Here is a 15,309-nt window from a genome sequence, read left to right on the forward strand (position 1 = left end):
GTACAGTCATTTATTTTCTGCCTGTTTATTAGAGCTTTTTATTCCTGAACTTTCCATTGAGGTCCAAGTTGGCAATATTTATAGTGCTACTTGTTTTTCAGTTATTAAGCTTTGGATTAAACCTATTTAATTCAAGCCACTAGGCAGATAATCTAATAACTATAACAACATAATAATAAATACAGCTTATGATAATGATGAATTGTGATTTCAGTTGTAACAAAATTAAACAAAATCCCAGACACCCTGGATTTTCTTCCCAGATCCCAACTTGAGAGCCACGGTTTTAAACAAAAACCAGAAAACACATTTATATCAGAAGATGCAGCAGCGGCTCATGACCATAGATTTTGGTTGGGCAGGATGACTTTAATAAAGACATAGCCTCAGACAAAATTAAGTCGAGAGTCTATAAACTAGCAGTTAGTGAATTTTTGGAGTAATCCAGTAATAAGCAGTTGAGAGTTAACTACATCCAGAATACAGTACAGCTCACTGTAAGCTGTTTTAGATGTACATTTGTTTGAGGTAATATCATTGACCAAGTGTGACAGGTTTTCCAGCCCAACTACATTACAAGAAATAAATAAATAAAAAAAAATCAAACAAAATGCCTGAAACTATCTCTTTTTTTCCAGTGTGATGTACTTTCCCCCCCACACATTTCTGATGTACAGACATTACTAACTATCCCCATTTCCCTCTCTAGGTGTTTGCAATATATCTTACAACAGAAATGGTTCTGTGCATCATAGACACACTGTCTGCAATTAATCTTTATTTGTTTTGTGAAAATGTATAATATTTTTTTTCTGATTATTTGTTATGAGACAAGATATTGGCATCATGGAGTATTTTAAAACTTGCCCAATTTGGCAACCTTGTCATTAACCATCTAGTACCGCTGATCCTCCTCCAGTGAAAAGCAACTGTGGGGCAGCGTGATTCCCTCCCCAATGGACCTCTATTGCAACAAGTTGCAGTAATAACTTTATGGAGCTAAATAGGGCAGTGAGTACGCTGCCCTGTGACTGCACAACATCTAGAAAGTTTAATATAATGTCAGCCAAACAGAATGTCTGTCAAACAGTGGCACTTTTGCAAATCGTTGGTCATGCAAAAAGACTTAAGTATTTAATGGGAGTTCAAAATGTATGGAGAACGTCATAAAGAGTAGTGGACATGCTGCCACTAAGTAGAAGTCTACATGAATAAACAAGTTTGAAGAAGAAATTTGCCCACCAGACGGCACAAAAACTCAGATATACCAATTTAAGTGCACTTTCTCAAAGACTAATAAACACAATTTGACAAAAAAGGTATCAGAAATTAAGAGTTTTAATCAACTTATGAAGTGAATTATGAACATCAGTCTTTTTTCACCATAAAAAATTACTAGAATAAAAGTTTGAGTACCATTTCGCACTACTTACATATACGTATATACGTACACACACAATATAACCTTTGTGCCTTATACACAATCTTTTAGTAATACCGTAATTACAATTAAAACATCTTTTAAACATTTGGAAGACAAAATTATACAATTATCAGAACAGTATATATCTGTACAAAAGAGGCCTACTAACAGCCTTGAACAGTGTCATAAAATCAACTTGGACCAAAAAAAGCATATAAATGTACAAAAAAACAAAAAGTGTGCATCATTTTGTCATTTTTAGGTTCACGAACAGTTTGCTTGTAACAACAATTTTAACAGTTCTCTTTACACTAAAGATCTATATTGCATTTAAGCTCATTTCATCTCTGGAGAAGTGCCATGTTGCTGTTTGGAAGCAAAGACAAAAAAATGAACACCCTTGTCAGACAGTGTTACACAAATATGAAATAAAAGGAATAACAGTAAAATGCACATTGAGAGAAGATGGTACCCTTGAGTACTAATCCTGAGATTCATATGGATGTATGTATGATAAACAGCAGTGGTAAATATAATGTCATTATTTTACATAACTTTCTCTCTATTGATTTTTTTTTTTTTTGTGGGCACCAGTATTTATCTCAGCATTTATAAGGCAGAATGTTACAGCATGTGCAGATACACACTCGTCTCACACATGTACACACATACACACATGCACACACACACCTAAGGGACTGCATAAAGTAGCTGACTAATACATTCAATAGTCACACTGTAGGGATGCCAATTAGTCAAGAAAAACCACATCACTAATATCAAATGTATATTTAAATGTAGAGCTGTGTGCAGGATTATTTAATCCCACACCGTTGTCCTTTAAATCTAATTAAAATTTAAACAAAATATCTGTATCCCACTTAACTATTGCATCATCCAGACTCTTCTTTGAACGTTACTTTGAACTTGTGCATCACTGTGAGACTGGAAAGCTGCTGTATGCTCTGGTGATGGACATGAGCTTCAGTGCTACGTGCTCTCAATTTCAGAATCAACAATTCAGCTGAACAGACAGGTTGGTCCTAAAAAGCTGGGAATTGAATTTATAGCCCATGTATGGCTGTTAACTGAAGCTCAGTTTATAACACATTCTTCTTGGGTTTTTTTTTAGCATCTAACTGCACTAATAAAATAAAAAAAATCACTAGTCAACTTTTTTTTTAAATTACCAGGCGACTAGCAAAAATGAATCATCATGCAAGCCCTAACACACACAATGCCATGATGTCACCGTCACATTTTGTTCATAGTACAAAGATCACAGTGCCATCCTTAACATAAATTAAAAAAAAAATCTCGATATATTGCATATAGATACCGGATTACGAAAAAAAAAAACAGTGCTGCTTCTGTTTCTGCATCACCAAAACCACCAATAAAGGCTGTTTGGGTGGTGCAATCAGCAGACAGGGACCAGGAGCTGTGTGCACCATGAGGCCAGTCAGAATTCCAGAGAGCTCTGTGCAGCTCATGCCTGGATGCCTGCTGTCTTAAGGCCTAGCACCAACTGATATGAACTCAGCAGAAATCAAAGAGCCCATGGTAGCTTAGTTCCTACTGGATTGGCACTGCACTCCAATCCTCAACAAACAAAAATTAGATACATCAGCGTCTTGTACAGCTTGTATGGCTTCCATGGCTCCACTGGATTTCCAAAACTTTGTACTCTCGCTTCCGCGTTGTCTTCTCTCTGGCGGTGTCGACTAAGGACGATGAAACCTGTAACATAGAGGAGTCAAGGGATCAATTAAAAAAAACTGAACAGAGAATCAAGTGGATGAACTAAACAAAAGACGGTTTCTAATGTTAATGGCGCACAGTGTTGCTTCTGAAGCAAGAAAAAAAAAAGCTCACTTTTGTATTACAAATAGGATTGAATGTAAATATATGTGTAGATGATTTACCTGGTGTACATCCTGCTGTCCTCATGAACGTCCATCTCCGAACTCTTAAACTCATTCAGCTCCTTTCTGATGGCAGCCTGCAGTAAAAAAAAAAAAAAAAAAAAAAAAAAAAAAAAGGGGGGGGGGTTGGGGGGCAAAAACAAAGTGAAAAAACAAATATCCTAAGTAAACAAACTGACACGCAAACCAAGAGACATATTAAGAAAAGTAAAGATTCATATTCAGTGGAGAGTTCAGCCTGGCTTATCCTATGTTCACACAAGCACGCGACTAAGTCATTATCTATACGAAAGTGCATGGATCTTTGATTTCAGCGACAGGTTTTCTCAATTCTACATATGATTCCTCAGACCAATCCTGTGACGCATGTGGTCCAACATTTCTTCATTTTCACTCTCAAACCTTCAGCTCCTACAGCAGATTAGCTCCCATTTACTGTTTGATGCACAGAAGAACTCCCATTAAATGCAGACTTTACAAAGAAATATATAGCTTGGAAGGAAGAGATCTGGGCTGACTCAGGTACATAGCATATGTAGCTAGTACATTTAGTTTGCTTTGATAATCTGCCAACAATGATAGTACAAAGCCTGACACGTTACATTTAAAACAAACAAGCAATTCTCACACTGATTAGTGCTTCATATGTGCTTAACAGAGCCTTAGAAGATATATGTCACTACTATAGTTTCTCATCGAATCTAAAACACCCCAAAGAAACCAAAAAAAAAACAACAACAACTACTATGGACTCCTGTGACTAATTAGCGCACAACACTATTTTAAATTTATTTACTTATTATAATAAGTGTAAGTAAGAATTTGTGCCACAAGTTCTATGTATAATGACTAATACAACAATAACTACTGTGATACACAGTCCCCTCTGAAAGTATTGGAACAGCAAGGCCAATTCAATTTTTTTCACTATACATTGAAGGCATTTCGGTTTTGAGATAAAAGATGAATACGAGACAACTGATCAGAATTTCTGCTTTCATTTCTTCATATTTACATCTAGATGTGCTAAACCTTTTGTTTGAACCCACCCTTTATTTTGTCCTCAAGCAATCAAAAATACTGGAACATGCGAATGACAGATGTTTCTTGCTGCCCAGGTGTACCCTGTTAAATTGACTTTCAAGAATTAATAGCTCTGAATCTCTACTTTTGGTTTGAGCCCTAGGTTTCAGCTGTGAAGACTGCAATAGTAGTTAAAAAGTATAAACCAACATGAAGACCAGAGAGCTGTCTATGGGAGAAATACAAGCCATTTTGAAGCTGAGGGGAAAAAAAAAAAAGGAAAATCTATCAGAGCCATTGCACAAGCATTGGGTGTAGCCAATATAACAATTTGCAATGTCCTGAAAAAGCTGTGGTCTGATATGCAACCAAATATTAAGCGTCATTTACTTTAAGACTATCTGTTCCTATACGTTTGCTCACCTAAAAATTGGATGGTTTGCCATCAAAGGTGCCATGTTTTAAGTCAACACATAGATAAACATGAGGAAATGAAAGCTGAAATTATGATCCATCGTCTCATGCTCATTTTTTGATCTCAAACCCAAATGTATTCAGTGTATAGTGAAAACAACAGAATTGCCGCTGCTGTTCAAAGACTTTCAGAGGGGACTGTAACTGGGAATATGTGCAATAACCATGTGATACAACAATAACTTATATATATATATATATATATATATATATATATATATATATATATATACACACACATACACACACATAAAAATAATGGACGGAATAGAGCAACAATACAGAACGTGGAATAACAAAAAATCTTGCATGTGCAATATATGGGCAATATGCGCAAAAAATATAATATATTGTGATGAGACATATGAATGCATGCAAGACATGTCGTTATTCAACTCAAATGCCAGACAAGTCTCCAATTTCTGTTTGAAATGTGCCTGTGGCTCGTAGAATGAACTTGAGTATGTATGGGGAGGCTACTGTGTTTTGTTGGCCACTGAAAGTAGGTCTGACAGAGATGAGCTAAATCTGCGCTAGTCACACGAAATCAACTTATGAGCCACTGATGATCACAAGTTCCTGCGCTCCTTAAAAACACATTCCTCCCTGCATAAAGCCATGTGTGCAAAATCTTCAAGCAAGACATCACGGCAAACGACCTGCAGAGGCACCTTTAATGGGATTTTACTTCACACTATAATCTCTTAACTGTCTGCACCTTTTAGAATCAGCTTGGAGTGAATGAGCTTTTCTACCACTAGGCATGTCTGTATGCACACGAATACAAGTAATTCTAAACATACACACATCCTCACACACAAGAATAACCCGCTAAAGTACATACTACAAGTAGAAATGTGCCTACGTACTGTTTACACACAAAACTACGAATAAGAACCGATGATATACGAGAGCCCTAGATGAACTGCATCTGATAAGCGTTAAAACTAAACTGTGCAAATTGGGAATCCCTGGACAATTGTGATGTGAACTGTTCTGTACCTTATCAGCAGGTGTAAGTTTAGTCCAGGGTTTATCTGCACGCCGGTCATAGTCTTCAGCGTGTGTGCACTCCACATACTCGTGGAAGCGTAGAATCTTTCTCGCCTGGAGCTCAGCTACTGTGGGCCTCTGAGACAACTGCAGCAACAAAAAAAGTTACATGAATACACTCCTCTAGCAATATACATGAAAGGGACTTTTTTTTTGAGAGAGAGAGAATGAGAATGTCCAACCTTTCTTGTAAGTCTGCGTTTGATCTCGCTTCTCTCAGCTCGTCTGTCTGCCTCATTCTTGGCTAGAACAAGAAGCAAATAGTTTGTTTAGCTGAGAAACATGTGAATGGTCTCCCCTCTCTCTCTCATATACACACAAAAAGAGCTCTGCAGAGATTCATCTAAAGAGCTGTCTGCCATACAGGTGTGTGTATTTAGACTCCACACAAGGCATCTTTTCCACTAGCCATTTTCTCCCACTATCGAGTGAAATGATTCTGAGCTAGAAGAAACTAAAATTCAGATGGAATTTCCACATGCTGAATGGAAATGTTTTATCTAACTGTACTCGACTTGCCAAAACCATACTGATGAGATGGTGTGTACTGGTAGGTTTGCTAGGCAAGACCGTAACTACTGTGAATGATGAGCATTAACCTTTAATCATTCGGCTTTTCGGTTGACCGCTGCCTCAAAAGGATGCCTATATTCTGCTATTAATTTTAGAGGAACTATGCTAATCAATCTCAAGAAAATCAGACCCTACCTCACCGAACAGGCTCTTGTTATCTCAAAACTAGACTACTGCAATGCACTACTCTCGGGTCTCCCAGCCAGCTCCATCAAACCCCTTCAGATGATTCAGAATGTAGCAGCACGTCTCGTCTTCAACCAGCTCAAAAGAGCCCATGTCACACCCCTCTTCATCTCCCTCCACTGGCTTCCTGTAGCCGCCCGCATCAAATTCAAGGCCTTGATGTTCACCTACAAGACCTTGTCTGGAACAGCACCCTCCTACCTCAACTCTCTCCTGAAGGCTTATGTTCCCTTACGCAATCTGCAATCAATTAATGACCGACGCTCAGTAGTGCCTACTCAGCGTGGCTCAAGGTCCCTTTCCAGAACCTTCACACTAACTGTCCCTCAGTGGTGGAAAAAACTTCCAACCTCAATCCGGACCGCAGAATCTGTCACTATCTTCAAAAAACAGCTAAAGACCCACCTATTCCGTGAGCACTTAACTAACCCCTAAAATGCCAACCCCACATTATCCTTAAAAAACAAACAAAAAAACCCCACATACTCTGGCACTTACACCTCTACTCTGCGCACTTGGCTTTTCTAGAACTCAATTAATGGATCTTGTATGGTAGCACTACTTGCATTGTTCTCCACTTGATATATCACTTTGCTTGCATTTCCTCATTTGTAAGTCGCTTTGGATAAAAGCGTCTGCTAAATGAATAAATGTAAAATGAATAAATGTAAAATGAATAAATGTAAATGAGCAGCACGTAACACAGAAAAAGCAACTGTAATCATGTTTTCACAAGCCGGCACCTTTCAAACATGGCAGCTCTAAGTATTTGGCCATACAGTGCAAAAACAGGCTTTTATTTCACTTACGCAACTCTCCTTACGGAGTATGGATATAAAAAAAGGCTTTTTTTGTGAAGCTTTATAAATAATCAAAGCACATTATGAAAATGTATAGCTGGAAAGGTGGAGGTGTGGTATTTTTACGATGCACTTTAAAAGGGCAAAAAAAGAAGTGTGTTTTCTTTGAGGAAATTATAAGTCTGGCACTGGAGCGTGTTGTAAATACTGACCTTGCAGAATGTTTCTTTGTTCAAGTTCTTCTGGTGTTGGTCTCTGACTCAATCTCCTAAAATGATACAATATCAAACTTTTAATGTGTAATAGTGCTGTTGATTGACTCGGACAGGTAAAAAATAAATAAATAAAATAAAATAAAAAAAAAAGATTACAAAAAACACTACACACACACACACACACACACACACCGTGTGAGGGTGGTGCCAATCTTGTTGCGCATGGCCTCCCACTGTTCCCGGTTCCTCCAGGTGCTGTTCTCTTGTCCCTGCTTCTCCTCTCTTTCCTGCTGTTTCTCCAGCTTTAGAGCCAGAGTGTCCTTCCGTTTCACTTTGCCGGCCAGACCAGCTAAAAGAGATAAAAATTATTATTTTTTTTTAAATCAGGAAAAAAATAACTATTTTCCATCTTCATTAAGTCTGGTACAATCCATCCCACACCTCATAGCTTTGTTGTGTTTCACTCATCCAGTGTGTCATTCCCTAACAGATGGTGAAGCTTTTCAGATATTCAGATCACTAAGAATGGTCATCTCTCCACTCATAAGAGCGCTTACACACCTATTAGTCCATTTGCGGAGTCTGAATTAAAGCAAAATTGATAATTTTTTGTTCGGGTTGTTTTCACACTGCATATATTTACACAAACAAATAATAATAATAAAAAAACACCCATTGGTTAGGGGGCATGTATTGCTGAAAATGTACTCGCAAAACTCTTTCATTCATTTGTGCACAAAAAATCACCCAAGCATGGAGCCCACTGACCTAACTCTCAATAAATTACTTGATATAAATAACTACTATATAGCATAACATTTTGTCCATGCATCCACAATTTATCTTCTCTTTTTGTCCGTTGGTCCAAATATCCAGAACACGTGGCATTTCTGCAGTACTACAGCTGTCTTTTGGCATGAAAAAATGTGTAATGCAATCTACTCAAAAGTTAATAAAGTCGAATTAGAGCGTCATACTTAAGGGCACATCCTCTTCATCATCCTCATCAGCATCATCTCTGTAGAGAATAGGTCCATCTGAGTCGTTATCCTCCTCTTGCTCACTGTCCGAGTCCTCAAAGATAACCATGGGGTCTCCCACAAATCCCCACCTGCTCCCGGCCTCCAGCTCTTGCCGAGGAGGAGGGTGCAGCTTTTGCAGCTCTTCCTCCATGTCAAAATCATCATCCTCAGGCCTAAGAGAACCAGAAAGACAGTGTGTGATAAAGAAAGTCTTCAGCTTATAAGTGTAATAGATAAAATACTGCTTCAATTCAAATTTTTTTATGCATAAAGTTAATAAAAAGGTCTCACAGTCTGAGCGGCTCGATGGTGACAGGAAGCGAATGTCGTCCACTCGTCTCGACCTCTGTGACCTCTGGGGGCATCTCAAACAGCATAGAGTGAGCTCTATGATTGCCATCTGGGTTGGGCTCTACAGGGCCAGGGCTGTTGAGTGCACGCTGGATCAGGATGTGCAAAGGTATGGATGGAGGATGGCTCGGAGGCTCAGTGGTGGGGCTCGAAGGCTCCACAGTAATACCTGGTGGAGACGGAGGGATATGGCTAGGTGGTGGAGAGACCGTTCCAGCCGTAGAGCTGGGGTGTTTGCTGTCTTCTGACTGGGAGGGGGGAGGGTTGGGGGAAGAACTTCTGGCAGGAGGCTCAGCCTGATTGGATGAGGGGTCCCCCAAGTTGCGTTTAGTGACTGGCGTCATCCTTGCAGGAGGAATCGGAGGAGAGCGCTTTGAAGGAACTGGGTTCGAGACTACCAGGGGCGGGGGTACATCTGCTATGATAAAGCAAATAGGAATCAAATAAAGATATATTAGATATTTTAAAGGAAGGTACGAAAATACGACTTGACATCGATGACACTGGGTCACACCATTAGGGCTGCAACGATTAGTCAACACAAAGCAGGAACACATTTCGTGGCATCAGATCTGTGAAAACATTTTAAACAAAAGATCCTGCTTGGTAAGTGAAAGATGACACGCATCAAGCTCATGTTACAAAAAGTTTTATGGACGTGGTTTGGTATTTTTGAGTAGCAGTAAAATACGTAAATAGTAAACAGTAAATAATTAATGGCAAGGTTATGTCCATGTGTAGGATACTGATTTACCAGCATTTAGATACAGATCCATTTCAACCTTAACTTGCTTTAAAGTTTCGTTTGAAATTAGAACAGCAAAAGATCTTAGATATTTGTTGCAGCCCTAACTGACATCATAACTACTGTTAAGTAATGAACAAAACATTCTAGCTAAATAATTAACAATGTACATGTTAGTACCTAGGATATGTATTCAAATGCAAATAACAAACAAACAGAGCAATGATTTATGCAGTAAATAAAGTTTATGTAGTGGTGTACTGTACTCTTTAGTCAATGTCGATTACATGGGATTAAAGTAGAAGTGAACATTATGGTCTAGCATATTTTTAGGTTTCATTTACATTTATTCACTTAGCAGACGCTTTTATCCAAAGCGACTTACAAATGAGAAAGATACAAGCAAAAGGTTTCATGCATGAAACTGATTGGTATCATACCATGCCGGGCACATCCGATGACAAATAATGAGGCACAGAATTACATAAAATGTAGTGATGAGGGTAAATATGGGTGCAGTTTCAGCTGTGGATGATCATGGTGTGTTAGTTCAGTCTCACATCTAGGTCTTATTCCAATGCAAAAGAAGTTCCTGGCACCTGTCCTGTACAAGCTTTCTGCAAATTCATATGAAAATGATCCAACCCTATGCAACTATTTAAAACTGCATGAATTTCGCAAGAATTAACAGAACTTCTTGTGCGTTTTGGAACAGGACCACAGAGACAAACCACATGCATGATCCAGGTCTGGATATGAGTATTGCACTTTTAGGTGTTAATTAACTGGCATGGGGAGGCACAGAGGACAGGGGGCACCTGGATAAGGCTGGGGGCGACAGAGATAGCTGGGTAGACAGGGGTAAGCACCATGTTCAGTCTGCCATCTCCTGCTGGTCCAGTGCAGAGGAGTCTGAGAGTTAGCATGCCTGGGTAATGTTGTGACTAAGAGAAATACATCAAGGCAGTTCAATTAACTTCTAAGCTGCGCACTACTCACTTACAGGTAACACGGGCTTCACAAAGTTTCACATTATATTTGTATTTTCAACCAATTTGACAATGGGCCATCAACTCCCCTATCTCCCAGGAAACCTTCTCACCACACCCAGTCCCACTGTACACGATCACCTCCATATGACAGTGACCATCAGCAGATCCCAGCAGATCTACACTGGTCCCCACAGACAGTCCTTCACACCTGACTAGGTGAAAAGTGTCCAGCTGTGTGAAGTCTTACAGTACAGCCAGTTGAAAGGGTCTTGTTGCTTTGGTTCCTGTACCCATGAACAAGAACTCTAGGGATCCAAATAGCTACATACCTGTAGCATTAACATCCCAGCTGACAAAGTCCCTTCAAAGACTTGTTCTAGGTCACCTCAGGCACATGTGGTCATGGTAATAGAGCCCTTACAGTTTGCATACCAACCATGTGGGGGTGGAAGACACAGTTATGTACCTGGTGTACAAAGCATATCACAGGGAGGTCTGTGAGAGTCATGTTATTTGACTTCTCAAGTGGTTCTGGCACCATACAGCCCATACTGGTGGGTGATACTGCCCTGGTGTCCTGGATCACTGAATACCAGACAAAGAACTGCATGCCTCAGTAGACTGTGACGCATGGGCTGTTCACAGGGACTGTTCTTGCTCCTTTCCTTTTCACCTTGTACATCTCTGCTTCAGGTATAAATCTGAGAAATGGCATCTACAACATGATGTAAAAAAATGTGATTCATCAGACCAGGCCACCTTCTTCCATGCTCCAGTTCTGATGCTCATGTGCCCATCACCCCGTTGCTGGTTCAGGGGTTGTCCTTCCTTTGACCAATTTTGTTAGGTACTAACCACTGCATACCGGGAACACCTCACAAGCTGCTCTGACCCAGTCATCTAGCCATCACAATTTGGCCCTTATCGAAGTCGCTCAGATCCTTACGCCTGCCCATTGAGAGACAGTTTCCAACACATCAACATCGAGAACTGACTGTTCAATTGCTGCCTAATATATCCCATCCCTTGACCAGTGCCATTGAGCTAATCAATTTTATTCACTCCACTTGAATTTTACCTATGCTGACTGGTGGATTTTGGAGGTTTTTGTGTTTGAATTTCGACTGGGCATTGTTTGTGTGTAAGCAAAACTATTTTTGCAGCTGTCCTGGTTTCAACCTCCTGTATGACACGCTCACATGCACACAATTAGCAGGTGTATATAAAAGATGTGTGCTTCTCTGTGAGAGCTATGCCAATCGTTCATCAGCACAAACATGCCAGAGACAAGCCCATACCTGCCCTCACACACACACACACACACACACACACACACACACACACACACACCTGTATTGTTCTCTGCAGATGGTTAACTATGCATTCATGCCTTGTAGAAATATGCATCCTATGTCTCAAGCAAGCATTTCCAGTTCTGGAGAGCCTCTAATGAATCATCAAAGAACAAGTTACATTGTCTGTACAAGTGGAACTCAACAACACATTTCTGTGATGTGTACTTAAAGATTAAAGAGCAAGAATCAGTGTTCACAGAAAGCCTGAATTAATCACAAGAATTCTAATGAACACACACTACACTGGAAAAACACACAACAATAATTAACCGGACGTTTTCAAAGACAGGAAGGAACGAGAGAGTGTGTATTCATCCTGACAGCACTAGCAGACAAGAATATCTAGGCTAATGCTGGATTCACTTTATTTCAACATCAGAGTGGGAATTACTACTAGGAATTTTGGGAGCATTCACACAGACAATGGGAGTTAACTGCCTACATAAGCATGTGATGGAAATAGTCCTAAAATAGGAATTTGTGTGTATATTTCAGCATCTAACAAATTACAGCTGCATCCAAGTCAGTTCTAATTAATGTTAAGGAAAATATTTGGCCAAATGTTTAACGTGAACACAGCCAGCTAGCAAATATTAAATAAAAAAAACCCCAAATTTTTATTTAGTAAACACAATGGCGATGTGTGAATACTTTTACTATTCTGACTGTTTTATGTCGGAATAACATTATGTGATTATCCCGTCCTCCTGTATTCTCCAGGGCCTGAATGTAGTGCTAGTTCCTCAAAAGAACATAGCCTTAAGGTCATCTTAAGTGCTCTAACCTCTTACATTGGTTTTAGTACACACTGGAAGAAAAATTTCATCATTTGTAGGTTTTGAGCAACCCCTGAGGGAATGCAGCATAAAGCAGACATGGCTCACCTTGCAGTATTAATGTACTATTACGGTTGGTGGGTTTGGGAGGGGGAACAGGTGGCATTTTAGCAGGTACAGGGGCATCAGAGGTGGTGGGAGGTGCAGCAGGAGCAGGTGTGGGAGCAGCAGCAGCAGGAGCAGGAGTGTGAGCAGGAGCAGGGGCGGGAGGGGCAGAATGATCCGGAACAACAGGCGGGTTGTCCTGGTTTCTTATTGAAACCACGGGTACAGAACTCTGACGAGACGAGTCATCCACCAATAGAGAGGCAGTGCGAGGAGGGGGCTTAGCAATGGGTGGAGCTGAGGATGAGGAGGATGACGATAGTGAGGAGGAGGAGGAGGAGGATGATGATGAGGCCTGACCAGATTCGGTGGAGGACATCAGCCATTTTGGGGGAAGTATGGCCTGTTTGGGTGGAGGCTGCTGCTCCTTTGACTCAGGGGCAGGAGTGAAGCGCACGCCCACAGAGCCTAATTAGTTAATGCACAAACACACAAACATGTACACAGACACATGGACAGGTAACAAAAATTAGTGAGCTACATTAACTATGCATTAATAATTCATTTAATTAAATTTATTAGGTTTGTTTGGTACTATTGCATGAAAATATGCATCAAACGAAAAATGTGCAACGTAATGTGACGTGAAACATTATGAAAGTGATGCATATGCTCGGCACAAAGATGATTATTATTAACAAATACCAAATTGTGGGGGATCGCATACAAACTGGAAACCCAGAGAAAGTTGCTGCTACCCTAACATGGTTAGAGACGATTTCTGAAGGAAACTTCTTGTTTTTTTTGTTGTTGTTGTTTTAACCATTATATCTAAATTTTATTTAAATTTAAGTGATTGATGATCAAGTAGTATGTTTTGAAACGTATATCCAATTTTCATTATACTTCTAACATTTGGTGCATTCCTAAAAACATAATACAAATGAGCAGCATGTGTAGCACATTGAAAAGAGAAAGCGTAACAGTAGATATGTAAGCAGTGTGTTAATATAGAGAATGCATGCGTCTGAGAGCATATACACACACATGTACACAAACATGTCGTTCTTCATGATCATATAATCTAGTCTGCACTATTGCCTGGTTTGCTAAGTAATACATTTTTGCTCCATCGCCTGTGTAAAATAATAGAGGCATGGAAAAAAAGAAAAAAAAACCCCACAAAAAACAAAACATTGTGTGTGGTGCTTCACCTGTGCGTGCCCTGGGGTCATCCTGAGTGTGTGAATATCGCGGCAGTGTGCTCCTGTGGTCAATTTCAGAGACAGGCCGGATTTTCTGGCCCACGTCAGACGAACTGCTTCTCATATCCATCTCAGATTGAGGCCTGATCAGCTTTGGCAGCTCAAGCTTCCTCCCGGCTTTCCTCGCAATGTCATCTCTGTTTCTTTCTCGGTCCTCCCTTCTCACCTTGTCATCTTTCCTTTCTCTGTCATCCCTCCTCTCGCTTTCAGGCCTCCTCTCTCTATCGTCGCGGCGAAGAGGTTCTTCCTTTTTGTTGTGATCATCCCTTCGCTCTTTTATATCTTTCCTTTCCCTGTCCTCTCGCTTTTCTCTTTCATCCCGGTCATCCCGTTTTTGGTCCCTGTCCACTTTCCCGTCTTTATCTACTCTGACGTCTCGTCTCTCTTCTCTCCTGTCCTTCCGTTCTCTTTCTTCTCGCCAATCTGCTCTCGAATCCCGCTCCTCTCGCCTATCTCGCTTCTCCCGGTCCTCTTTGTCATCCCTTCTCCCGCGTTCGTCTCTCTCGTCCCTGCGTTCTCTGTTCTCATCCCTCCGTTCGCGGTGTCTTGCATCGTCTCGCTCTCGTTTCTCGGAGTCTGATGGGATGCGTGTGCGGGCATCCACGTCCAGAGGCTGCCGGTTACGGGTCACATCTGACGGTATCCGGCTTCGCCGCTCAGGCTCGGGTGCCAATAAGCTCTTTCGTTCCTCGCCGTGTGGCCTGCTCTTGACCTCTGACCCTGCTTCTGACCCCTGGTCCCCGGATACAGGCAGCGTGTGGCCATTCTTTACTGAGGGAGCTTTCACATTATTACTCTCTGCAACACACAGAGTAAAACATGAGTGAATATTAAACAATACTGTCTGATATTTACTGTAGATTCTACAGTACACAAGGTTACAATTAGTGGATAAGAGTGAAAAAATGATCAGAATGAATAAATTCTGTATCTGAAGTCTATCATTAAAGTTATTATTATATAGAATTATCAAACTAATATGCCTTTCCCGCCAAGAGAATCTTATTTATGTTCGGTCTGACTGCT

At 40.4% G+C, this 15,309-nt stretch overlaps 1 protein-coding gene across 11 annotated transcripts in view; it reads right to left on the reverse strand.

Annotated features, from left to right (window-relative positions):
- Window positions 1–1,320: 1,320 nt before the first annotated feature.
- The window catches only part of phactr4a (phosphatase and actin regulator 4a), a 55,280-nt gene continuing 41,291 nt past the window's right edge, over window positions 1,321–15,309 (reverse strand). For 8 of the 11 annotated variants that reach the window (XM_053637412.1, XM_053637413.1, XM_053637421.1 and 5 more), the window contains 11 exons: window positions 14,233–15,081; window positions 13,022–13,486; window positions 10,609–10,734; window positions 8,986–9,460; window positions 8,650–8,867; window positions 7,865–8,021; window positions 7,670–7,725; window positions 6,081–6,142; window positions 5,848–5,985; window positions 3,349–3,425; window positions 1,321–3,163 (listed from right to left, as the gene is read on the reverse strand). In XM_053637412.1, coding sequence (XP_053493387.1) covers window positions 3,148–3,163; window positions 3,349–3,425; window positions 5,848–5,985; window positions 6,081–6,142; window positions 7,670–7,725; window positions 7,865–8,021; window positions 8,650–8,867; window positions 8,986–9,460; window positions 10,609–10,734; window positions 13,022–13,486; window positions 14,233–15,081 — 2,639 coding nt within the window. In that variant the 3' untranslated portion in view covers window positions 1,321–3,147. Of the gene's footprint in view, window positions 3,164–3,348; window positions 3,426–5,847; window positions 5,986–6,080; window positions 6,143–7,669; window positions 7,726–7,864; window positions 8,022–8,649; window positions 8,868–8,985; window positions 9,464–10,608; window positions 10,735–13,021; window positions 13,487–14,232; window positions 15,082–15,309 lie in introns of all 11 variants that reach the window. The other 3 variants (XM_053637420.1, XM_053637419.1, XM_053637423.1) reach the window with 3 other exon arrangements.

Source organism: Ictalurus furcatus, chromosome 12 (assembly GCF_023375685.1).
Source record: "Ictalurus furcatus strain D&B chromosome 12, Billie_1.0, whole genome shotgun sequence".
Classification (NCBI taxonomy): domain Eukaryota; kingdom Metazoa; phylum Chordata; class Actinopteri; order Siluriformes; family Ictaluridae; genus Ictalurus; species Ictalurus furcatus.